Source organism: Melanotaenia boesemani, chromosome 10 (genome assembly GCF_017639745.1).
Source record: "Melanotaenia boesemani isolate fMelBoe1 chromosome 10, fMelBoe1.pri, whole genome shotgun sequence".
Lineage (NCBI taxonomy): Eukaryota > Metazoa > Chordata > Actinopteri > Atheriniformes > Melanotaeniidae > Melanotaenia > Melanotaenia boesemani.
In genome coordinates this window covers 25,326,874-25,354,634 of record NC_055691.1, presented here as the reverse complement: position 1 = coordinate 25,354,634, position 27,761 = coordinate 25,326,874, and the positions used below count along the sequence as shown (strand labels likewise).

At 37.6% G+C, this 27,761-nt stretch overlaps 1 protein-coding gene across 7 annotated transcripts in view; it reads right to left on the bottom strand.

Moving 5' to 3' along the window:
• The window catches only part of megf11 (multiple EGF-like-domains 11), an 80,731-nt gene extending 53,268 nt beyond the window's left edge, over positions 1-27,463 (bottom strand). For 6 of the 7 annotated variants that reach the window (XM_041998110.1, XM_041998112.1, XM_041998115.1 and 3 more), the window contains exons 1-5: positions 27,289-27,463; positions 9,787-9,918; positions 3,298-3,411; positions 2,245-2,346; positions 1,697-1,797 (exon numbers count right to left, since the gene is read on the bottom strand). In XM_041998110.1, coding sequence (XP_041854044.1) covers positions 1,697-1,797; positions 2,245-2,346; positions 3,298-3,404 — 310 coding nt within the window. In that variant the 5' untranslated portion in view covers positions 3,405-3,411; positions 9,787-9,918; positions 27,289-27,463. The remainder of the gene's footprint in view (positions 1-1,696; positions 1,798-2,244; positions 2,347-3,297; positions 3,412-9,786; positions 9,919-27,288) is intronic. The other variant, XM_041998111.1, reaches the window with a different exon arrangement.
• Between the last annotated feature and the right edge of the window lie 298 nt (positions 27,464-27,761).

The following is a 27,761-nucleotide window of genomic DNA, read 5'->3' as shown; positions in this document are numbered from 1 at the left end:
CAAAGAAATAATACAGACCTCTAGCTGAAAACTTCAAGCACTAATTAAAGAGAAGCAGATCAAAGTTCAACGCATCATGGAGTGCACTGAGAAAATTAAACAATCAATTACTAAAGACGGAATGAGGCAAAAATAACAAACAAAGAAGACTATGCTTGAAGACAATGTACTGATCGAGTGTCAGAGGCAGTTTTGTGTGTTTGTGTAACAATTTTGGTTCATTTGCGGTCTCAACATCCCCAGATTCATTTAGCCGCCTCTCATTGGAGCTAATGTGAGTGCTATAATTGTGCCATATGACAAAATATTTACAAAAAAAAAAGAAAAAAAGCAGGCAGGACTAAAAGGCACACACTCTTGAAGCATTTCTGTTTTCCAATTAAACAGAGTCGACACAAGAGAAGGAGTGTTTTCCACTCGATCAACAACACCAGACTAGAGTTAATTTTAGGTCGATTTACTCTATAATGTCCCCTTTTGTCACTGTGTGCAAAACTGCTCAGGAAGTACAAATCTTTTAATCCTGGTAGTGAGTGTGCACGGATTAAGAGAGGACAGTTTGCAAAGGTAGCAGAAAGCAAACATTGCCCCGCTGGCCTCTATCAACTCTGACTCCCTACCTCACCTGAAAGATGCTGAGTTAAAATGCTGGGTGGTTGATAATATGAAAGCAAAACCTATAATATACACAGGAGGGGTAATTCTAGAGGCACCCCCTCCAATTTAAATATTCACCTGTTTAGCACCCTGAAAATCCTATTAATAAGCAAATGCCTTCACTGTCAGTTAAATGGTTAATGAATGCATTATTGATCAGTCTGCACCTCACTCCTTAAGACCACCATATAATCACACTGGCTTGTACTCTTTGCAGGCTGACATCCCGGGGAAGGGCTACCCTGAGGCGATTAAAGCCCTGACAAGGACAAGCTCAGCTGTGGTCAAAGAGCAAGCCCACATGGCAGCAGTCATTGTTTCAGAAACACCCCCCTGCTGCAAAAGATGTAGGATAATATTAAAGTTCAATTCTAAACTTATCTAAAGAGAATAAAATATAAGGTAAGGCGTGGATATCAAAATCACAGCTCTCTGAGGCTACTATAATATGTACTGTCTTTATTTGACCAACATGCAGAAATATTCAGTTTAATGTGAAGGAGTAGAAATGGAAGTTGATGATCATTAATGAAGCTATAAAAATGACAGTGAAGGACTGTTATCAGCAAGTTGCTACAGTCTAATTTTCAAGGCTTCTGCACTTTTCAGGTTATTGAATTCTGGTGCAGTTTTATGTTGGGTGATATAGCTCTACAGTCTCTAACCAGTACCTCCTTGGCTCGTTAATTTTTGTCATTGTTATACAACTTCAATTAAACTGCACTTGCTGGAAGAGTTAAGCAGGAAGCATGCTATGGTATAAAATAGTATGCCTTCTTATTAAATCATGCTAAATCACTTCAAACTTAATAAATTCATATGGACAGTGGTATCCTAACCATGAATGTGGTGATTTAGTGTTCATCATATACAGGATCTGAATAGGGGGAGCAGATGACCTGGAGGCTTTTAAATGAAAGACACCCACAGAAAAGATCAGTCCAAATATTTACTTTTTTCTCAGAAGGTCTTGCAGATATAACCTGAAATGTCATTTCTGTCAGGACAAAGGAGTTAACAAAAAAAAAAAGACACTCACGAACACACAAGTCTCCGCTCTCAAAGTAACCAGGGCAACACTGCGAGCGGCGCCTATACATGGTCCTCACTCCCCGCCGGTAAGCCGTCTTATAGCTGATCCTGGAATATTAGACACACACAGACAGCTATGTGATGTAAAGAGAGACCTTCTCTGAAGGGCAGGAAAAATACAGAAGGCTGGAGTTACTTTATATTTTGATGGCAGTGGCAAATTTATAGAAACCAGTAAAGAAAAAAGAATTATAAGTAAGTGGAATCCTGTCCACCACACAGAAATCCCTATTTGGGATGTGACTCTCTGTATACCTACACAGATAAATGTTAGCTCTAAAACTTAAAACAGTGATTAAAAAAATAACGACATCTTTAAAATGAGATTATTACTGTATATTGATCCTTTCTGTCAGCTTCTGTAACAAAGACGTTCATTGCTGCTTTTATAGACTTGGCTCTAATTTTGGTAATGGTAAAGGTCTAGTGTGTGAGGAAAATAAAAAAAAATAGAATAAAAAAATTACAAAAAATGGGACATTCATCCAGACAAACCTGTGTCTTGTGCATTTAAACCAGTTGAGAATGTCTGTGCATCTGGTGTAATAAATCTGGTCAAATGGGTGAGCATATGATTCCTGGACAGTCACTGCATAGCTGAAAGAGAAACATGTATAGACATCAGTAGCACACAGAATAACTGTGCTTTACTTGCATTCATTTTAATGCAAATCTATCTGGTAGATGTTTGAAGGGACCTGACTCTTATGTAAGAAATGATGAAACTGGACAATTAAACTGAATTTAAGGAAGTGAAAAATAGCTCTACTTTGACTACCTACAGCAGCAAAAACTACTTACAAGCCATGTAACATCTATAGCATACTGGGAAAAAAATTATTCTACAGACTTTCACTTAAGTAAGGCTCTCAAACACTGCTGCAGTCATAGTAAAATTAGCTTGGATATAGCATCCTATGCTGCCTTAGAGACTCTTGGAAACATGGCTTGCAAAAGTCCTAATAAAACTAATACAATTACTTAGATTTGCAAAGAAAGTGAATGTTTATGATGCATGTAGTCAGATGAGCCTGTGAACACTGGGAGACCTTATAACCATAAAGGGACCCACATAAGGAATTCATTCTGATGCCAATAAGGTGGAACCACAATTCCTAAGTACCCTCACCTTGGTCAGGCAATAATTCAGACAATACATCTTCACAAATTTTGTTCCACCCTTATGCATTGAAGACAGAAATTATTCCTGCTTATTTCTCATAAGTGACACTGCCCAGCACAGCTAATAATTATTCAGACACTGTGGGTGCCATGATAGATTGGGATGAGAGTACACTGATCAATCTGCCTGCATATTTCATTTGAAGCTGCAGCTCCTCCCTGCTCTCAGCTCTTGAGCTGTGACTTAAGCAGTGTGAGATCAATACTTCTATATGGACTTTGTATGGACAATCTTTTGCTATGGTTACAAGAACATAGACTGAAACAGATTCAATATCTTACAAAGTCAGTTCTGGGAGTTCAAGCTCTCAAATTACTATAAACTAAAACTTTATGTATGGCAAACACAAACAGTTACAGGCTCACCTCTCCCAGTGGCTGCAGACATTGGGGTCATCGGGGTTGAGACTCAACACACTCCTAGTGAAGCTTAGAATGAGGATCCAAGCCAGCAGGGCAACTCGTGACCCCATTCTTGCTCTGAGAAGAGAAAAAGAAAGAAAAATATATGGTTGATGGATGTATCGGCTCTAATCTAGGCTTTCTGAAATCAAAGTCTTTTGACATGCACCCTGAGAAAATTATGGGAAATAATCTGCACTTATACAGAGTTGGATAAGAAGATCAAAGCCACTCTCATGGTTGCTAAACTATATGCAGCCTCGGGGTTAGCAAAAAGATAGGAACAAGGGTAAAAAAGAAAAAAGTATTGCTTGGCTCTGTATCAAAACTAAAACAATAAATCTATTTAAAAAAAAACACTTGTTGGTTTATCATATCATATAATGTAATATAAAAAAATACACTAAGCAAAGGCAAACCTATTCAAAATGCTTAAACACTGAATCATATAATTTTTACACATCCTCTACAGGCCAGACATTTTCTAGTAATGTTATAGAAGACATGCATGAGCATCTATGTGTGCATGTGTGCAACATATGATCTAGACTTCTTTCGAAGATTACCCAACCACCTCCCAACCAGTAATAACACTTATAAATGATGAGTAAGACCCTGTAGGTCTGAATATAGCTGAAAATCTTCCAGAACATTTACAATGAGTCAGTGTTAAAGCTTTTAACAGCTGTTGTGTTACTCTTTTCAGCTGGCCTATATTGCTTTCCACTTGCTTGTTGATGTTTTGTATATACCAACACAAAAGCAGTCATCATTGCTAATGAGTAGGAAGCCTTGTCTAATATTCTCAGTGTGCTGTCAACAAAACACTTACTTCAACAGCACACTTTTTGTACCATGTCTGCTTCCTATGTACTGAAGAATTTCCCATTGGATTTAATGGGAAAATATGTCCAAACTTTTGACTGGTATTGTATATAGAGTAAATGCATTTGATTTTATGAAGTATAAAGCACAGAGTTGGAATGGCTTAAAACCTAATGGGTATTAGATTTAGTACGAATCCCAGGCAAGCTTTTTCACTCCTTCTGGAAGAGTTCTAGGTAAAGCCTCAAAGGCATTTGTAAGCCATGTGATTGGCTTTGCTTCATCAATAAATCATTCATCAGTTGAATTGGTGTCCACTCTTGTTGGTTGCTTTTACCTTTAATCTTTACATTAAGTTCCCTAACTCTACGCCCATGATTTCAAAATTAAAGCTGTGAATTAGTCAATTGGGGGAAAAACTGAGAAACACAGAAAGCACACAAGACACATGGACCTAGATTCATGCCATTCAGTCTACTATTTAACATGGACTGTTTAACCATTGTCAAAAATTAAGCCAAGGCAGTATCATGATCCATGTTAATTGACTTCTTCATATACCTGTGACTGTTTAACAAGGTCCTTTTGTATAGAAGTGCATAACAAAGTTTTGGAGAGGTGGCATGTGTAAATGCAAGTGTCTGCACCGTTCACTTTAGACTTTACGCAGAACTTTTTCACCCACTCCTTTACTAAGACCTCCTCAAGATCAGTGGGTAAAACAGGTAGTCTTCCTCTGGGAGATAATCCTCCAGAGTATTCCCTGCCTGTGTGCAACTGAGCAGGTTGGAAAGCAGGTAAGAGTCACTGCTTCATTCTTTTTTCTGCTGACCTGTATGCTGCTTTCCACTCACTTCTCCCTCCAGTGAATACATTCAGATGCATACAGTGCTGATATCAACACATTAAGGAGCCTCATCTGCTTTTCTCAATGTATTGTAATGAAAACAACAATTTCCATAGTCTAATGTTTGCATCATTACGTTCCCCCCTGCATGCTATAGACAGACATCCCCCTCTACACCCACCAGCTCCTCCCCCATATTTTCAGAGCACAGCTCCAACAGAAAGCCTCCTGCTGTGAAACATAAGTGTCCAGAGAAACTGTACAAAAAAATCCAGACTAAATTGTCCACACATCCTGCCAAACAGCTCCAGTTTTATTGAGTAAATTAATATTTCAGTAAACGCTACTTCTGATAAAATTTAGTGACTTCAGGTTTTAGACACTAGTTTTACAGCTTATTACACACACTGTATATTTTATGGATTGTGGTCCCACTTGTAATAGGACACTGGGTCATGTTTTCCCATCAGTCTCCAAAATTCCCCAATAACCCCAAAAATAATTGCTAGATTTATTGCTAGTTGATTTCTTTTAAATAGAGTTGTTAGAGGGGTCTGAAAACTCGCTAAAACTAAGTTGCTAAGTTGTTAGCCGAGCACTGACATGTGCAGCAGTCTAATCGGTTTACCAGGAATTCCTGACTGACAAACGTTGTTTGTGATTAAAACTGCAATTAAATGCATAAAATTTTTTTGTAATTAATTAATCGTAATTGATGTGTTAAAGTTCATCCCCTAATACCCACACACACACACACATATATATATATATATATATATATATATATATATATATATATATATATATATATATATATATATAAAAACCAAGGAGACGGTTGGTGAGATGATGTTTGAATTCTGAATTATAATCTAGTACACGGTAGAGATGATTTAGAACAACATAGAAGTACATTACATGTTGCATTTACTGACCCTGGGATATCTGACATTTCAGGCATAGTCGCGAATGGTGATTAATCATGATTAATTTGTAAGCTGTGATTAATCATGATTAATTTATGTTAATTTCAGGCATAGTTGCGTATTGTGATTGATCACGATTAATTAATTTGAAAGCTGTGATTTATCTGATTAATATTGTTAATAATTTGACAGCTCTAATAAAATATTAATGCAATAAATTACATAAATTAGTTCCCGCCGTTAATGCATTATTTTTGACAGCCCTAATATATATGTGTTGATTGTGTGTGTGTGTTTATATATACATATATATATATATATATATATATATACACACACAAGGCCACAAAAATTCTCAGTGGGGTTCAGGTCTGGCGGGCAATCCCTGTGTGAAAATGTCTCATGCTCCTTGAACCACTTTTTTAGAATCTGAACCCCGAGAATCCTGGCATTGTCATCTTGGAATATGCCGTGCCAGGAAAGAAAACATCTAATGAAAGAATAATCTCAGCTGAGGTCGGTTGACCTCATTCTTTGGGCACATAATGTAACTCAACCTAGACCTGACCCGCTGCAGCAACCCCAGATTATAGCACTGCCCCTCTCTCAAGAACAAGAATAGATTACAGGGGATTGTTAGACTGTGTGGAAAAATTGCAGGGATCTCCCTAAATGACCTTTCGGCCCTGTATCAAGACAGAGTGTTAAACAAGGCTCGATTAATCCTTACAGACCAAAGCCACCCGTTTGCTCATGAATTTCTGCTACTTCCATCAGGGCGCAGGTACATCCTACCAAGATGTAGGACTAACAGACACAAGTATTCTTTTGTCCCTGCAGCCATTGCCCTGGTGAATAAGGAGTTTTAATTTGTAGTTATTTATTTATTTTTTAAATGTATTATTTTTATTATAGTCCTTTTAAATACGTTGTGTTATTGTGTGTTTGTGACTGATTGTTTTTTGACTGCTGGCTATACAACAAATTGCCCCCACGGGATAATAAAGATTCCTTGAACTTGAACTTGAACCCAAAGGCTTGTACAGTAGGCACTAAGCATGATGGGTGGATGCTCCCATTACTCTAGAACTTGTGGAGTCCCCCAGGGGTCAGTCCTTGGACCTCTTCTGTTCAACTTGTATATGCTCCCTTTGGGTCAAATATTACAGAACTATAGCATTAGTTATCAAAGTTATGCAGATGATACACAACTTTATGTGTCTCTGTCACCAGATGACTGCAGTCCAATAGACTTAATGTGTCAGTGTCTGGAGCAAATAAACACCTGGATGGGGGAGAATTTTCTACAATTAAATGAAGACAAAACTGAGATTATTCTGTTTGGTAGCAAAGAGAAGAGGGACAGCATTGGCAAACACCTGGAGACTCGGGCTTTTAAAATCACCAACCAAGTTCGTAACCTGGGAGTGTTGATAGACTCAGACCTGACTTTCAGCAGCCACATCAAAGCTGTCACTAAGACAGCTTTTTACCAGCTCAGAAACATCAACAGAATTAAAAGTTTAGTCTCCCAGAAAGACCAAGAGAAACTCATCCATGCATTCATCTCCAGTAGACTGGATTACTGTAATGGTCTTTTAACAGGACTTCCTAAAAAGAGCATTAAACATCTGCAGCTCATCCAGAACGCTGCTGCCAGAGTTTTAACCAGGACTAAAAGATCTGAACACATCACACCAGTTTTGAAATCTTTACACTGGCTTCCAGTCAGTCACAGAATAGATTTTAAAACCCTTCTGCTTGTTTACAAATCCCAGAATGGTTTAGGCCCAGATTACATCTGTGATATGTTCAGAGAATATAAACCTAGCAGAGCTCTTAGGTCCAAAGACTCTGGTCAACTAGTCCAGGCCAGAGTCCAGACTAAACATGGAGAAGCAGCATTTAGCTGTTATGCTGCAAACAAATGGAACAAACTGCCAGTGGAGATTAAACTTTCCCCAAATGTAGACATTTTTAAATCCAGGTTAAAAACATTTCTTTTTTCATGTGCCTATGCATGAAATCTGCACGGTAACTTTTTTTTTTAACTTATCTTGCTTTTAATCATTTTAATGTAATTTATTATTTTATTGTGATTATGTGTTGATTATGTGTTGATGCCTTTCACTATTCTAAATATCTGTAATATCTTTGTTTTATGTAAAGCACTTTGAATTGTCCTGTACATGAAATGTGCTATATAAATAAACTGCCTTGCCTTGCCTTGCCTAGAACAGGGTAAATCTGGACTTATCAGACCACATGACCTTCTCCCATTGCCCCAGAGTCCAATCTTTATGCCCCCTGGTAAATTGTAGCCTTTTTCTCTGGTTAGCCTCACTGATTATTGGTTTTCTTATGGCTACACAGCTGTCCAGTCCCAATCCATTAAGCTCCCTTCACTTTGTGGGTATGTAAATGTCCTTACATTCACTACTAAACATAGCCCTGAGTTCTACTGTTGCTTTTCTTTGATATTTTTCCCGATCACAATCATTCATGATTTTTTTTTCAGACCAAATTTTTTCCCGAAAGACTATTGTTCCCCACTTTCTTTCCAGTTTTTGATAATGCGCTGGACAATTAACCCAATTTTTGTCATTCTGTGTCTCCTTAGATGTTTTCTCTGTTTGATGCATGGCAATGATTTGACTCTTCTTAAACAAATGGACATCTTTTCCCCAACCACAGGATGTGTCTTTCGACATGGTTGTTTAAGAAAAGAGATGACATTCATTGCATCAGCCATCAGTTTGGGTTAAATAATTTGTTGCCATCTGAAAAATAATACCAACTATCCAATAGGAGGCTTGTACCTAATATATCTGCTGTGACTGCCACCTTTATTAAGACCTTCAAAAAAGTGCACGAGTTCTGTTTTTTTTATGATGTATGAGGAGACCAGGAGCATTGTGTATATGATGAACTGATACGACAGTGATGGATTTTCATGAGTAGGCCTTACCTTCACATACCATTATAAAAGATAAGCGATGCATGGTAACACATGTATGACTGACACTTCATATTTCATGTGATAATGCGTGAATGACATTTGCAGTAACCTAACTGCACAGCATTGTAATCTATATGGTGATGTGGCCTTTTGAGAGTGAAAAAACTCATACACAGCATTATAAACAACAAACACATGGCCATAAATAAAAAAGAAAAAAAAACTCATAAAATCTGATAATACACACGAGTCGAGGGTGTGTTTATTAGGCGTATCCTCTGCATGCGCTTCAGTGTGTTATAGATGCATGTTCAATATTTTTGAGTGACTCCATTCAATAACACGGGCATTCACATGTTCAGCTAATCTTCTGCATTTATAGGCACATGTAGCTCACTCACACGTGAAGGAAAATCAATCAGACCTCCACTTCCTCTAAGTAGCAGTTCATCGGAATGGGCAGAGGTTAAAGTCATGTTCATTTCCTTAACAGGATGATTCATCAAAACACATGCATGTTACAGGCCACAGCTGCTTTCATATTTAGCTCTTTCTCTAAAAGAATCCTGTTAAATAGAACAGGGACACCATTTGATGTACTAGAAAGCTTTTACTCTTTCTGTGATCAGACCACCACCCTAAGTCATTTCTCTAAATGACTCTGGACAAGTGAAATACTTCATGACTTGTCACATTTTTTAAATCTCCATGCTCCCTGTCAGAAGCCTGAGGCATAAGGCCAAGAGGTTTTAAAATTAGGGTTCCTCTGAATATGTGGTAGGATAAAATGAGTAGTTGTTATAGTGATGACTGCAAGCAAATTAAGTGCCACCGTGCTCTTAATGAAAGAGACAGTGACAGATCTAACAGCCAGAGGCACATGACCTTAAGCTCACCTAATCTTATAGCCTGAGGTCCCTGGGTGTTTTTTATGACTGCTGTTTCGTCCCTGGAAGCACAAAGTGACAGAAGTACTACTGCGCTCAGACACGCACACTTGCTGGGAAAGGTGATGACAGGTCGCAGATCTGTTGAAGAGAATAAAAATAATGAGCTTATGATGAGACACTGAAGACACAAGCTTCCTTGCTGGCTCTCATACAGATGCAAGCACAGAAACTCATAAATTTCTTATGGGATCAAGAATCCCAACAGTCATGCAGTTTCACAAAATCTGCTCCTTAAAGGCCCGTTTACTCTGTACAGCCTCCACATCCGGCACACAGTTTTCCAGATTTCTACCTACCTGCTTTTCATGGACACACAGAGTTTACCACAAAAGCAGAAGCCTGTATACACTGAAGAGGGGCAGATACAATGAACTGTTCACACTTCATACATTATGAGTGGCTCGTCCACAATGTGACAAGATCACTTTATCTGTGCTCAGTAACAAAGCTTACGCAAGGTTCATTACAATAACAATGGAGGCATGTTGAGAACATTGATGTGTTTATCATCTTTCACACATCACTGTGCCTAATGATTCCTAAAGAGGGTCAGAGGGCAGGCTTGAGATTTTTCTGCCCATCATTTTCTGTGCATTTTGAATTAAGATGTAAACACAAGAAGATCAAAATAATATATGTTTTTGTTCTTTTAACTATGAATAATTTAACATAATTTTATGTTGCATATAAACAGCTTTTAAAGTCTAGAGGACTGACAAATTATTGTAGGTAGACTTATGTCTTTTTACAAATTTATTTAGTGTGGCGATTGCAAGAAAATTTTCATTTCAATCACATTGCATTCCTACTTTTAGAAAAACAAGCACAGATTTATGAAGAGAATGGCACTGAAGTGCATGGATTAAATGAGTGGATTTCAACCTATTAAAGACATGCCACCGTCAGGGTTAGATTTTGGCTTACAACTTCAGTGTAAATAAGCTTTCAAATAAAACATAGAAGTTTTTTGTTTTTATGTTTTTAATAAAAACCTTTTTCTGCTATATAAGGCAACAACCTTACAAACTTTCACATCTTACAGTTTATTTGGTTAAGCTGGATGTAAAAGATCAAGGCATGTCTTTCACACAACAGCAGAGATTTTTTTCTACTTCTCTTTTGTAGTTTTCAGCAAAAATAAAACAAACTGTAGCTGCAATTTGGATTTGAGGTCAAAGCCAGAGTATAGATTTAATGCCAAATGCCAAATTCTTTTAGATCTAGTCACAGTCTACCTCCAGTGAGTAGTATGTGTGCAGCACAGATTGTGTCAGTAGCAGTTTGGTGACTTTAACAATCTTAATGTCAAGGACAAGAAACTTCCTGCTCTTTTGTCGTGACTGAGCATGTCTATGTTTTTTTTTTTTTTCTTCTTTAGAGTTTGCTTTAACATTTAAATGTCTCATTTAAAAGACATAAAGAATCCTCTTTTAATAATGTGACACTAGGTCACATTAACCTTAATGGTTGATTCTGCATACAGAAAGTGTGAACAAAGTACTGTAAGAGAAAGGTGTGATGGATCAATATGATGCTTATCACTTGGAATTCTCCTGCATGCTTCCTGCCTGTGTCTGCTGAAAACCCTGAAAACAGCATCTTTCTGTTTTTACTTGAAAAGTGTTCACTTACGCCAAACAAATTGTACTCCAGGGACCTTCTTCACCCTAAATGTGTTTCTCTCCTGTTTGTCACCACTTTGATTACTGAGACTATGAAAACCTCCCAGTCAATGTGCTGCTGCATCTGAACCGGCAAGCAAACGGCTGAAATTGCAACATCTTTTAGGCTATTGATGTAGCCACAAGAAAAGAAAAGAGTCAGTGTGTAAAGTCAGGGTCTAAGGAGGATGTGGTGTATGTGATATGGACTTCTGAGTCTTGAGACATACATCTAGGTTTAACACTGGGCACCCACCTGGAAAAACATTAAGTCAGATGAGGCAGAGTGGCCTTTGTCCTCTGAACTGCCTATCAGCAGGGACATCTGAATGATTACAACCATGTGTCTTCAGTGTGTGACTTTTTAAAGTGCAATGCAATTAACCACTCTGTCCCTTGGCTGACCAGATCTGGCAATCATGAATGATGCTCAGCAGGCATGACCGACTAGTGGAAGCAAGCTTTAAACTCAAACAGTTTTTTACCCCGATCTCAGAGCTCTGTTTGTCGCAGTGCTTGTTTTTAGTGTTGCTTGTGTTAATTTCCCTCTACATAATCGAAACCAGTCAACGGAAACATCCCTTGGCATTGCAATCTTGTCTGAAGCATCGTGAGAAAATTCCTGATCAGTCGGGCAGCATTATGTCTTATGTCTTAGTGCAATCATTTTATTATCCCACTGCTAAATTCAAACGGAGAGCTAATATACAGCTTTTATGAGAATTCTTCCAGCCTCTCAATCTGTTTTGTAATCACAGTTGAAGGATTCCAGCAGCAACCTAATTTGGAGTGATCTAAAGGTTAGCGATGTAACCACACAGCACAGACTGCCAATGAGAAACCCCACTGCTGGCCATCCTTGTCTCTTGTTGGTGGTTTTGAGTCATTAAGAGTCAGGCCTCATTAGAGAGGCCATGGTGTGCTGCTTCATAAATGCTGGTTCCAGTCATATACCTGAGATTCTGATGTGTTAGAAGCCAGAAAAGAGGACAAAAATATGTCAAAAGACATGCTGGCTTTCTGACAAGTGCAAGAACAAAAGAAAAACTGGCTACTTTTGACTAGTAAACTGCTTGTTACTGGTTTAAAGTGTATTTAAAATCTCCATGACTGCTTGTTCACAAGTGGCAGCTGTTTTTAAATAGGACTTAAAATTAATAGTAGTTTGATTATTTCTACTGAATTCAATTTTACTCTCACAAAATATTGAAGAGGAAATGAAGCATTTCAGTATGTTATTCATGTGACTTTTTAAAGACTTTAGGAGCATCATGTCAGAAGTATATTGCAACAAATTTGAACAGATAATGGCTGTATGAACAGGGAGTACTGTCATGTGACTAACAAACTACACAGTGTTTCAGTTCTTCAGCTTCATGAATCAAGAATTAATTATATTAAAAATCATCTGATCTTCGTAATACCTTAAAATTAGGCTAATTCAAGTAATTTTGTTGCACTTTTTGTTGCAATGACAATAAAGTTCTGTCATAATAAACAACAGATGAATGACCACATATTAAACCATTTTTGTTTATTAAACAAAAATTAAGCCAAATTACCACCTCTCCATCACTGTGCTTGATAGATGGTACAAGATGTTTCTACTGATATTCTGCGTTTGTTTCTTTTATTGTTTTGTTTTGTTTTTTAATCAAATGTGATGCTATATATTTTGACCAAACATCTCCACTTCTCAGTAGAAAGGACATTGTTTCCAAAAGTCTTCGATGGAACTTTACAAATCTAATTTACAAATTAGATTAAACTTTACAAAAATCTTTCATTTTTTTAGAGAGCTGTTCTACTCTTCAACTCTTCACATAACTTATCACAGCACACCTGTTTAATCTTTTTGTACCTGTTCTGTCACTGCTTCAACATTTAACATGCTAGCTGAGGCCTGTAGAGTCTGAGATGTATTTGCTCTGTACAGTCTGAAAATAATATTATAACTCAAATTGATGAGTAGTAACTCAGTACTTTAAGATCATTGCTGATGTCTTTCCTCCTTGGTACTTGTTATGGCCCAGGCTTGTCAGATGATTTCCACCTTCACAACTGCCTGGGACTGTCCTTTATGTTACGTCCCTCTCATACCCCTGTATTGGGTCGTAACAGTACTGTTTTAACACCCAGATGAATATTTCAGACCAGCAAATTCCCAAAACTTCTGCATTTATAGAGCTGCTCACACTTGGCTATGAATAACTCTGGAATCTGTAAACTGGACTTCTGAATTCTGGATAATGGCTAATCTGGATTATGTGTACTATGTCATGTGTTGTTTACCTCAGGTTGTACTTAAATACTATTAAAATTATTATTATTATTTTCTTTAACTCTTGTCCTGGTAGCTAAAACAGTCTTTTTTTTGCATTATTGTACTTACTTTTGATATTTTATTTAATTTTATATTCTACACATAGTTTTGTAATACTTTTACCTGATGTGTAAATGTATCTTTAAATAGTTTTCTTTTCTTTTTTTTTGGTTTTATGATTATGTGCTTATTTAATTTCTCCACATTGCTTTAAAGAAAGTTTAGACATGCACGAGCAAAACAAATATACTGGATTTGTGAGGCCCAAGAGAGTTTTTGTCACTGCATTTATAGTAAATGATACTGGCAATACACTTGGAGCCATTTGAAGTAATGTCTTGCACCTGACCTCTTATTTTATTATTATTATTATTATTATTAATAATAATAATAATAATAATAATAATATTACTGTCCAAATAATCAGGTATGCTATCCTGACAAGATCCAGCTAAAGATTAACACAAGCTCCTAATATCAGACTGGAAAATCCTGCTATAACACTGCTTAGTTATGGCTATGGACATTAGCTGTTCAACTCATCTGCAAGGATATGCAGTGAACTGACAGAAAATATCACTTAAGATTTTCCAGGCAGAGTGAAGATGGACACTAAGGACAGATGTGCGTTATTCATGTTAGTAGCCTGCACATAATTACATATGCAGTTTGAAGCTTCCCTGGAGAAAGTGCTGGTATTCAGCCAACACAGCAACTCCATGTCTGTTGTTCCTGTGCTGACACTTTGTATTAAAGAATGGAAAATGTACAAAAGAGACACTCTGTTTGAAGTGGACTTAGTATTATGATATACTTCTGTTGTATTACAAGCAAAGCAATTAAAATGACTGTGTATGTTATCGGAATAATAGTCAATCAATTACAAGAAATTTAAAAGATTTAGTCCTGCAGTATGATTTGGTTATTCCATGAAATTGGAGGATATGCAAGACATAAAAATTAAAGCAGAGCCCGAGGAACAAACCCTAAATCAGAACCTAGAGAATTAATAAAAATGATAAAAGTTTTGTATTACATAGTCACATTTTAGGTAATACAGTGACATCTTGGATAAGGACTTTCTTGATCATACAAACTTGACATCCTTAGTTAACAATGTAGGCTTATTGTTTATTTATTTATTTATGTGACTTCATAGCTCATTCTGGGAGTTTTAGAGATCACAAAGATGAAGCAAACAAGAAGCGTTTTCATGGGCTCATTAGTGGGAACCATGATGCAACACGCTGATGTTTTTGTGTAAAACTGGCTCTATTTTAATCATCGGTCAAGAAGGTTGTGAAACAATTGTTTTAATTTCTGCATTTATGAAGATTTTCTGTATTTCAAAAGTTTATAAAGTATCATGGTTTTATCCAAGTGTTGATTAGACCAAAGAAAGACGGAACTATACAACTAATCTTGGCCCTCCACAAATAATAAAATATAAATTTCGTTGTCTAACTGACAAAATAATCAACTGAATAATTGAGATAATCATCAGCAGTAGCTGATTGTAGCCACTGACAGCTTGACTTTCAGTGAATTTTACATTTTTGTATTTTGGTGTCATATATTACAATCAGAAGTTACTGTTGTTTATGAACAAATGAACAATCAGCTAAATACACTGAAGACATGGGACTTAGAAGCAATTAGGAAATGAATCAGAGGAGATTTAAAAGCAGAAGATCTTGAGGCGCCGTTCCGAGTCATCAGCAAACAACTACACAACTTTGATGACTTTGATTCCTGCTCGGTTGTTAGAGCACCTGGGAAATCGCTGTGCGTCGTTTAACAGGAGCTTAATTCTGCCCACATGGTTTATTCATGTGGCGACTGCTGATATCATGACTCTCATAAATCACACAGTGCGGCACGCTGAACGTCCATGCGCTCGGGCAGGGCTCACTAATCTTAACACCATCTTTCATCTGAATAACCTTGCCTTACCGCAGGGCAGGCCAACACCAGACACAGCCCACTGGAGGGAGGCTCTCCTGGTACTTTTGTTTCTTTTACTCAGGGCACAACGACTTTCTGCAGCCTGCCTCAGCAGACAAAACACTGTTATGTGTACTCCCAGACAGGAATCTTCCCACTCCCAACCACAGGCAATAATGAGAAATTGCCTGAGGTTGGACATCAGAGAAACTAATCTAGTCTAACGTTAGCTTTATGAATATAGAATCAGACACACAAGGGGGGAAAGCAGTCGAGCTGGTCAGCCATCTGTTCATAAGCTGTTCAAAGAAACAGCATAAAATGTGAAACTAATGTGAGTAAACATGATCATCAAATATAGATAATAGATTAGAGTATATAGCAACTCTGTCCTTGTTTTTCTTTTGGTTTTCCCACTGTCAAACATTACAGCGCTCTTATTTTCATTAATTATATTTGGATTCTTCACATAACAGGCACAGAATCTACAGTAATAAACATGTCAGCAATTACTTGCTTTAGGCCAACATTTTCAATAAGAAACCTAATTAGTGAAACAACACCAATTAATGAACCAAACAAACAATGTGCTTGACATCACATAGCTCTTTCTGCTGCTGTGAATAGTCACTGTGTTTCACAACATGCGTTTAATAACAAACCCCAGGCATCACATTGACAGGTAAATGTGTTGCAATGCCCTCTGCACTACATCGTTCTTCTCTCAACAGCCTGGTTATGACCTCCTGCTGCCACCAGGAGGAAGCACCAGTCAGGCTCTTACATGCACCAGTAAGAGTCTTGTTCCCTGTGCAGACAATTAGCCACCCTGTGACTGATTGCAACTAATGAGAGCGGATGGAGAACAGTTGGACATCTTTAGACAAATTAATGTGTGAATATTAGCCTGTTGAACCTTCTGCTCTCTCCACCAGGATCATCTTCAGAGGAGAACAGAGCAGACTCACTGACCAGCATGGTTATTACAGTTTCTAATTCAATAGCTTCTACAGACCTAAGGTGACAAATGAGAAGAGGTAGAGGGAAGGAATCACTGAATAGGCAAGAAGAGTCCAGCTGAGCAGCTTGCCATGAAATGCTGAAACAACAGCATGGCTGCCAGAGCAATTTTACACTCCAATAGTCTCACACCTCAGCCACCAACCCTTTCCAACTCTGAACCTTGTGTCTTCTTTGTGTCTTCATTTATTTTGTGTCAGTGTCCAAGATGTGAGAAGCCAAGCAGTGAGAACCCATCCAAATGTCGCAGGGTAAGCGGTGTGTGAAGAAAACAGGGGGAGCAGGGAAGGGAAAAGCCGCTGTGTGTGGATGCACTTTGCTTTGGTGCAAGCCATTCTCTGAGATCTCAAAGGACTTCACATCACAATGAGAAAAACATATCGCATACTGTATAATTCTGCACTGATGTAGGCAACGTAGTCAAGAAGTATTCCAATCAGATCCTTTCAATAAAAATATAATTAACTATTAAATTATTAACTTAAACATAAGTACTCAAGTAGGCCACATTTTTTGATTGGCTAAACAGTAATACAATTTTGTAACGTTTATGCAAACCTGTGCTTTAGTTGACTTTTATTTTTAGTGTTTAAATTTATTTTAAAGTGGTTATTCGGTCAAAAGGTAGTTAGAGCTTATGTTAGTCAGAAAGGAGTTACTTTTTAGAGTTTGTGTAACATTATTGTATTTTCATTACTCCAGAAGGAACCATTTATATTTACAGACAACCTCCTCCCACTGCCATGTTGCACCACTATGTTTTCAGCCACGGAGCACAGATAAACAGAACAGCTCTGAAGCTGGTTAGTTGCATTTTTCTGTTTTTCACACACACCTCAAAGGGGTGTTTGAGCCACAAGGCATTCAGGTTGGTGCAATATGTAACTACACCACTAGATATCAATCTTACACAATGCTCCTGTAAAAACCTACCATATAAGACAATAGGGTAGTTTACTAGTACTTCCCAAACTCGGGGACAGGCTCTGGTAGTGATATAAATGACTCTTTGAAACATCCATCTCAGAAAACATTACATATTTATACATCAGATACAGGTATATCATATGGAAAGTTGTAAATATATTATAAATGACAAAGGCAGGGGTGTTGACAGAGAATGGGTTATGTGGCTTCACTACTTTTGTTAGCTTTTACTCACTAGTCATGCTTCAGAAAACATGCATAATTCAGCTCAACCTTCATTTTGATCTCAGTGATGCAACTGTAAAGTTTTGTGACTTATTCTTTTACAATAATGTCATTGCACTGATCAAATCTGGCAACAGACAAACAAATCCAAAATATAATACTCAGACCTGCCTTTGGTGTAGTAGATATTATTAGGTACACATTTCTCCATGATGTAAGAGACAAAACGCATGACTCACAAAGTGAAAACATTAAAAAACTTGCAACTGTAGCTCACGATGTGAAGTGAAACATCCTACATCTTTAAGGTATAGAATATTACAGCATTTTCAACTATACAAATGCATTATGTTTACATTTATTTTTTAAATCTATACATATGTACAACAGAGTTCTTGTGCACACATTTAGAACTAACTGCTTCTCCTACAATCCTCTTTAGATTAGCGGAGTACTCCTGTTGCTCATGTAGCACATTAACCTTCCAGATCACTAGTCAATGACTGAAAGAGGAATGACTTGCTATCATGATTATTAAATCTGAAAATATGCTCCTGCAGCATTTATGACGCAACCAGGTGATCTCAGTTTGGTGAAACAAAAGCTCCATCAACTGGATTTGCATTAAAGATGGATGCCCAATTTTTTGCCACCGTGACCCTTTAAATGTCCTTGAATCCACTTGAACAAAATACGCCTACTTGAATTGAATGCATTAAAAAAAAATGAACAAAGGGCATACTGCTTTGTTCTGCTCGCCTGATGAATACTTGAAAAATCACTGCTTTCATCACTGAAGTGATGAGCTTATAAATGAATCTGAAATGTAACCAATTGCAAAATCTAAGAATTTACTTAAGGAATATTTATAACTATTTATAACACAGTTCACTTAACCCTGAGGAAGTGTATAAAAGTGCACTTATACTGCAGTTTTCTGTTGATATTTTTGCAAGTGAGGTCATAATGTCGTTTAAACAGATATTGTAGCTTTAAGTTATCAGCATCCAGCACCTTCTCCCAAACTGCTTGAGATTGAACGTGTAATGTTAAGCTTTCAATTACTGTTGTAAAATTAAATATTAAATATTAGCGTAACCAACATGTCAAAACATCACACCTCTTCATGAACTGTATTCTGTCTGCATATTCCACCTATCAGAACATAGCTATGCCACTGAAAAAGTAGCCTAAACAACAGACAAGGCTTTGTATGGTGTGCTATTCTGACAAGGTATGCCAAACCAACAAAACACCAGTACTTTACAAAATGTTGTTATAGGTCCTATTGAGGTTATAAACAGATAACTTATATGACTGTTTCAGCTAGGGGACTTAAAAGTAGTAAAAGGGGCACAAGTTATGATACCGCTTCTCCCATGTCTGTGTTGTGGGGTTTTTTTCTTTTCTTTTTTTCTCGAAACATAACACCTCTTATTGAAACCATAAGGTTCTATTTTTGGATCATCTGAACACATTCTTACTCATTCGTGTGGACTTAAAGTCTGATTAAAAAAAGAAATAAATCTCCGTTCTGAGATTGTCACTTGACAAACACATATTGTTAACCACAAAAAACATTAATCATTAAAACAATCATCAAGCAAATAAAATTAGGTCTAAAAAACCTAAACTCTCAGATGATACAGGCATGTCAGCACAATGCTCTAATAGAGCTCAGATCAGCTCAAATGCAACATACAGGGCAAACAGAGTGGAGAGCATTTTAACTGAAGCAAATTGATCTGATGTAAAATCCCAGACACAAAGCAGATTTTAAATATTTCAGTCAGAATCCAAAAATGTGGATTTTAAGTTGCAAAATCTAATTTGTTAAATTCTGAAACTTAAATTCACATGACAGGTTCAGTATGTCCTACGAGGATTCAACCATCATATGTTGGCACAGCACAAGCATCAGTGGGTAGCAAGAGACGCAGTAGCAGTAGTGTATTAATGTATCTGTTAAACTAATCCCACTGGTAATGCTGTAAAAATACCAGGTGCATATTGAGGCAGGTGCTGGCTGTGATTCTCTGCAACGCCGCACAAATTGAATCCACAGCGCATCCACTGACCCCGCTTACCCCTGAAACTTTAGTTCTCTGAGTCAGTATGCTGCGCTTGAACCTTGATTCTGTGCCATTGACCAGATGAAGTCATTGGTTTGTATCTATAAGTGTTACATTTCAACTATATGCTTCAATATTCTAATCAGTTATTTTCTTTTTCACGTTGTTTCTCTGTAATTTAACTAAACAATAAAGATTCCTCAAACTTTTGTACCCAGCGACAGGGCAATTAACTAGCTAGTTGTCACTCCAAATCTAATACATTGCATTGCACTAGGCTTATTTATTACTATTCGATTGTGAGTTTTTGCTTGTCTTATACACAATTCGCCTACGTTACCATTTTGTTATTTTAGACTAGAAAACCACTGATAATCTCTGGCTTCCTCCCACAGCGCAAAGACATGTATGTTAGCTAAATTGGTCAATCTAAATTCTCCCTAGGAGTGAGTGTGAGTGGTTGTTTGTCTCTCTCTGCGTTGGCCCTGCAATGGACAGGTAACCTGTCCAGGGTGTCCCCCTGCCCCTTGGCTGGAGCTGCTGGGACAGGCTCCAGGGCCCTGCAACCCAGCACTGGAAGAACAGGTATAAGCAGGTATAGAAAATGGATAGATTTCAAGCAAACTGCTTTCTCTGTGTTCTCCATGAATACTAACACAAGCCAATGTGAATAGCCTCTTATTAGTTTATTCTCTGTTACGTTTGATTCTTACATGCCTTGCTTTGTGTGATATTTATTAGCCAACAACATTTGGGTTTGAATTTTCCCCACACAATCTGACTGTGGATTAAGTGGAGTCCAATCTCTTTAAAAATGATTTTGAGTGTGTATTTTGGTTCTGAATGGAAGACAATAACATGCATAAACATGAATAGACAATAAGAAACAAAAAATAAACACAAATACCACTTGTCACCCCGCAATATGTATGTATTTAAAATTTATGTACTTTATAATTTTAGTTACTTATTTATATATTTTTATTTCTTTTGTATGTATGAGGGAAGTGAGATGGGTAGGGACGTACTACTGTATTTTCCTTTCATTATTTATGTAAATGTTTTCTCTTTTTTTTTTCTTCCTTCTTTTTTTCTGTCTTGTTGTTATAACTCATCCAAAATACTTGAAAATAAAGAGTTTAAAAAAAATAAATAAATAAATAAAAATGATTTTGTTGCATTCCAGTCTGATGATAATTGAACACTTTTTATCTGAGGTCCTTGGAAGTCTTATGTTTATGCCATCATACACTTTCACAGCTATATGCTTCAGAATACTGTGATGATCCGACTTTGATAGATCCTTGTTCTTTAGATTAAACAAGGTGCCTAATTGCCTCGTTTGTCTTTGCATTAATTTAAAACACCGGACACTAATTTCACATTCAAATTAACTGTCTATTCTAAAAATTCACGTGTCATTTCCAGATATGTGAAACTTAATTATTTCAACAATCAACAAGTTAATTTAAAAAACTATAGTTTGTTTCTTCATTAGGTTGCTTATCAATTTTAGGACTTGTGTAAAATGTAAATTTTATGCAAATTATAGAAAACTCTACAGATTCATAACCACACAAACACCATTTTAGATGAAAAGTGGTTTTTATATAACCTCATTCACCGTCACAGCGTTCCACGTCTCTTTCAGTTTTTATTTTATTGTTCTCCTATCATGTAGCTGCAGCAGGCAGGACTGCCTGATATTGGTGCTGTAGGTGCCTGTGATATTTGCGCCCTAAACTTAAACTCTCTGGGCAGGTTTGAGTGCAAAGCATTGCATGCGAGGTACAAGAGGAGAGGGGGCACTCTGCTGGCTGGTGTATTATTCATGAGTCACCCCTGTTGAGAGGACTGTTATTCAGCAACCAAATCCCAGCTGTGGTTCAATCTGTGCTGCATTCACTGTCCTGTCTGCCGGTCATTGATCACAAGCAAGGTACCCGGGTGCTGAATAAGCTCAGCAGCTTTGTGGTATAGGGCTCGAAGCGTCTCACTGATAACACGAAGATCCATCACCAGACGCTGGAAAAGGTCCAGGGTTTTCTTGCTAAAACTGATCAGACAAGCTGAGATGCATCCACGTTTGCTAAACAGGTATAGAACAGCTGAGATGAGACGGCAATATGGTATATTAAATACAAATTCAGATCTCTCTCTCTCTCTCTCCATACATATATATATCTATACACTAACACAGAGGCTCACATTTCCAGCAACAGGCAGCCAAACATATTATGAAGAGGTCCTTCTGTGAAAGGTGCCCAGAGGCAAGGTATCACCCTCTAATAGGCACCACAATATTAATGGACAGTAAAGCTCAGTGACTCATTTGTCTACTTTAATCATTTGTCACACATCGACAGCCAAATGTGGCACAACCACAGCACTTTCCTGTCTGTATGTGTCATGATGATGATCATCTATCATTGATCATGTTGCTGAATGACTGTATAATATGAAATATGAACAATAATAACCATATCAGTTAGTCCACTGAGACATAATACTGATACATATAGACATTGCACAATACTGAGACCTCCTTATGATTTTGTGGCCAAACAAGTTCATGTTCAAGAAATTATAACAAAAAGAAAATATATCTTAATTTTTTTACATCTCTATTTAAGAGGTGAGGGTATTGTTAGGGATTTTAATATAACACTTTTTTAAATCCTCATTCAGTGATCGGACTGATGAACCGTCTGCTACATAAGATTTCTTAGGACTTTTATAAAAATGAGTCTCAACCATTAAGAGTAATTTTCTCAACACTTCAAAATGCTCTTAGTGGCTCTCTGTACCTTCTTGATGCTGTCAAATTAACATTAAATATTAAATTTCTGCATGTTTCTGACAGGACCATATTTCAGTTCTCCACTTCTGCTCAGTGACCTCAGTTCTCAGGAGAGAAGATTAGCCGTGGCTTCTCAGTGAATAATTGTGGTTTCTGAGTAGTTTGAAAAAAATGATTGAATCATTTTTAAACTCCACAGTAATTAGCTTCAAATGCAAAGCCGTAAGTAAACTGCACAAAAAGCATATGCCTGAGATGGGAGTGAATTTTTGCTGTCTGAGGCACGTTTATGAATAATAGCCTTATCAACAAAGCACAACACATCGCAGCATGCTGAGATGTTATCACAGCTCATTTCCTCAGCTTATGCATCCTGTATCTCTAGTGGAATATGTGTTGTGCGGTCCCCTTGCTCTGCTACTGACAGCCTCCTCATGTCAGAAAACTTGGGCTTTCCATCAGAGGTCTTTTGGATGAAAAAGTGGCAGATGCAAGCAGATGCATCAGCAGTATTTGGGAAAAGTCACCAAATTCCCACAAGGGACACGCTTGTCATTAAAACAAATGGGAAAAGAACTGATGAGTGCATTAATCAGAGATTGGCCAAGCATCTCTGGTGAGCTGTATTGTATGACGTTCTTGCCCAGCACTGCACCTGAGGGAGGGGGGATTAAAGTAGCTCTGCACTGGAGCTCCTGTATCTGAAATCTGCCTGAGCTCATCGTTTCTGCTCCTTGCTAAGACGCTGTGGCTGGATATCAAGCTCAGGCAATCTATTCCCCCCGTAGAGCGTTGGCTGACCAGCATCAATGCTGTGCATTGTCGACTTATTAATTAAATGCATGCAAGCATAATCAGATGCAGACATGGCCAGACCTCTGGGACAGCAATTGAAGCTAAATCTAAATTGCAAACATCTTCTTGTTCTTCAATGCCAGCCAGCTATGCTGTTTTAGGAGCAAAATCTTGAGGCCTTAAAAATTTAGCATCACCTCGCACTTATTCAACTTTGTTGCGATGCAAAAATGCACAAACACAGTTTTGCTTTGATGATCAACACAAAGAAGAAGTGTTCATTCCCCCCAAAAATTGTCTTTAACGAACTTGTGTTTACTTGGAAAGTCAAACACAACACTTACAACTGCCACATAAATTTGTTTACACCAGATAGATGAGACGTGGGTGCATGCTGGGGTATATATTGTTTTCATTCCCTCTTCTCGGTTCAAAATGTAAATGGAACAGCTTTCAAAAGCACAGCAAAGTCTGGATCATGCCTCCATCTCTTTCATTAACTTTTGTTAATGTAGTTGCTATGGCTCTGGGGTATTTGCTGAATGCTCAGTGTACTTTTGCTGAAATAATAAGATCTATCAGTCATCGCAGAGCAAAAACAGCTTCATTTGCAGAATAAAGGTCAGTGAGCTGTTACTTGTGAGGGACTCTGATAGAGAGCAGTGTTTCAACATGACCAACTCTGAAAGAAACCCTGCTAGAATTTTACAGCATACTGAGGTGTTCATGTGCAGTCTTAAAAATTTGTGTCAAATTTCCAAGATGGATTTCTGATGTACCTTTGTGAACTGGACAATCCACTCATTATCCCACAGCACACTGCACAGTCATTCTGCAAATCAAGACACACTGCAGATGAACCTGCTAATGGCGTATCAAGCCCATGGGGGGAAACATTGCTAAACATATGTGCTGGCAAGTGTTTCTAAATCCTTTAATTCATGAGAGATTAAAAGATTATTGAGCCTGCATGAGTCCAAACCAGCAGCTGATGGAGTGCTAATTGCATTTATTAAAAAAAAAGAAGAAGAAAGCAAGGAGCAAGAACCAGAACTGTGAACGTATGGACAGACATCTCACAAATGTATTCCTTCTGTCTAATCTACCATTTGAATGGCTGTATAAGATCCTATTCCTACCGTGGAAGGCAATTTCTCTGTTTTCCAATAGCATGTGTCCTTGTGAAGTGAGAAAGCTGTCAGCTATTTACAGATACACTCTTTCATTAGTCAGCACTAATTAAACATATTGATTGAGCCTAACACAGGGATTTCTAGTTGAAGGGGTTTATTAGACTGTAAAGTGCACACAACCAAAATTCCATAAAATACGCAAGCCACTTAACAGGTACATGCCCTCAAAGGATGCACTCCTTAGAAAGCACAAAAAATAGTAATACAAGGAGGTATTTGCTCCCATCTCACTAAATAATGCCACAATTCACACCTTCTCTGTGGCAAGCGCTGTCCTTGGCTCTACTGAGAGATGAAGTCACTGAAGCTGAACTCAGTATCAATTTGTTTTTAGCATCGCTGGAAAAAGATGCTTGAAATCACAGCCCTAACCCTGAAGGAACATCAGGTGGTTTATAGCGACAACTTCCAGGTCACGTGTTTTAATGAAAAACTATTTCACCTAAGATGAAAAATAGCTTTAATATTAACAGACTCATACAGACCTTTCAAGTTCTGTGAGTACTGAATACTAAATGTAAAGCCGTATGTGGGTCTGAAATGTAAATGATCCTAAGGATTATATAACAATAAAAACTAAACACCGAAATGTTTGTCAAGACGCTTTCATTTTTATGTTGCATTTAAATTTGTACAGAACTATTCTACATCACGTAAATCTATAAAAAATGTAAATGTGAATGTGATCGTGACCGAAATGACCGTTTTGTCTCACTGCACTGTTGATAAATCTTTCATCATTGATCTCGAAAGAAAAAAATCTTCTAATCTGTTGCCAAGTTCTTAATTGATTTATTCTCAAGAAACTGACGAAAAATGACATTTTTCTTTAACAGTGTTTATAAGCATTATATTTTTGAAGAATTTTCACAGGAAAAAAAACAAATTTAAAAATTAAATTAGTGTTTTTTGGCAGCTTGCTTGGCAACCTCAAATACAGAAAAATTAAAATCACATCCAAGGGTAAATTAGATTGATTTTCGTCCACATTTTGTTCTGAGGAGTAATGATGGTCCAAAATAACAGACCTTGTTTGTTGCTTTACTGGATTCAAAACAGTTTTGATGATGGGACTGCTCATTAACTTTTTAACACAAAGGCAAATAATATTTGCAAGTTAAACATTAGTTTGGATCATCTGAATTATTTATTTGCAAATGTGGATGTGTTGTGTTTGCATATTTCTCTGGAGAAAATATGAATATGGGACAATAAAACTGTGAATTGATTAAAAACTGAACATGTGTGTCCATAACACATTACAATCATTGGTGAGGGAATAGGCAAATGTAACTTTTTGAAAGACACACACAAAGTGTCTCAGGGTGAATACAAAACCTGCACCGCTGTGTTGTCAAGGTGCATTTGTGATAAATGCCTTTGTGACAAATTGCGATAATGCGGAGAACCCATGCAGAGCATGTGCCACAATGTATGCAGCTCCAACAGTGCAAAATAACAGCAGCTACAGCTGGGTTCCTGAGTATGTGGGTGGGGGTCCGGGTTTGTGAGTTGCATGCATTTACTAGTGATTTGATAAAAATCATGGATTTTACAAAGGCCGTCTCGGTCTGCTTATTTCTTTCACAAAGGAAATCAGTAACTGTAATGATTTTATTATCACACAATGGTGCATATCTGCTCATTGTATACCAATGCAAGTTTAACCAGCTGCTTCCACTTGCACTCTGTTGTCATCTAGTGGCTCAAAAATGTCATAACATATGTCATCTTTATTCTTCATGACAAGGATGCTCACTAAATCACTCCAAATCCTTTTTGTTTCTTTTTTTTAAGACAAAGCACATTCTCATAACAGAAAAACTGATCTAAGACAGAGCAATGCATTTAATTTGCACAGCTGCCACTTTCATAGATTTATAGGCAGTAAAGGTAAAATTAAATTGAGCCAAATTTTTAATAGCGACGACCAGCCACAGCCACCAAACTTATCAGAAACGGGGAAAGCGTGGCCTGAACAGTCAAAAACTGAAGCAGTTCAAATCAGATGCTGAAGCCCCCTGCAACACATGTGAGAACAATCAGCGTTAATAACATTAAATTAAGATTTTACATCACTATCTAGCTAATATGTAGTTTTCGAGGCAGATTCTGTAAAAACAACACACATGCTGCAATAGCCAGATTTTAAGACCCTCTTGGATGATACAGCCCCTTTGGCACACAGCACATTTCCAAGGCATAGACTTGCCAATAGCCTAATTAAATAGAAAGCACTATTTGTCACATCAACCAACAGCAGAGCTGTCCAAACGGCAAAAGACTGCGCTGCAACTTCTTGTGGACTGCTTCAACAATATAAACAAAAATATTAACACATGCATTTGTTTCAACAAACGTCTGTAAAAACTGTTTATCTGGACAGAAAACGTCGTTGGTGGTGATGACAGGACTGCTACAGCATCATTAGACTGCGCTCTGCTGATTAACTCTATCCAGATTTTCGGGGAAATGCATTTGAACTCACCCTTCGGATAAACCTGATAATGAAAGTTATCGCCCGCAAGTCAGGAGAGTTCAGCGGGTCCACTGTGCAACACGGTCTTCCACCTTTAGTAAGGCGTGAAACTCTGGACCCAGGTAGTTTGTAGAGTTTAAATCGTCGGTCGTGCAGAAGTCAGGTGAGAGTAACCGACGCTGCTTCTTCCCTCTTCTCTCTCCTCTCCACAGGGCGAAGCGCGGCCCACTTTAAACTCTGGTGACGTCATGGGTACTGACGCTACCCCCTCCTTACCCACCACCCACGTCCACTCTATCACCTAACCTCACAAATCCACGACCACATCCACCGTCTTCTCATGTAACGACGCAGGACAGAAAAAATATAACGCAGCCTAAAGCATATAAACAACCTGCAGGAAACACCACTTCTATCTATTTTCTAACTCCATGATGGGTTATTGATTTATTTTTATACATGGCTGAAACATTTAAAATTAT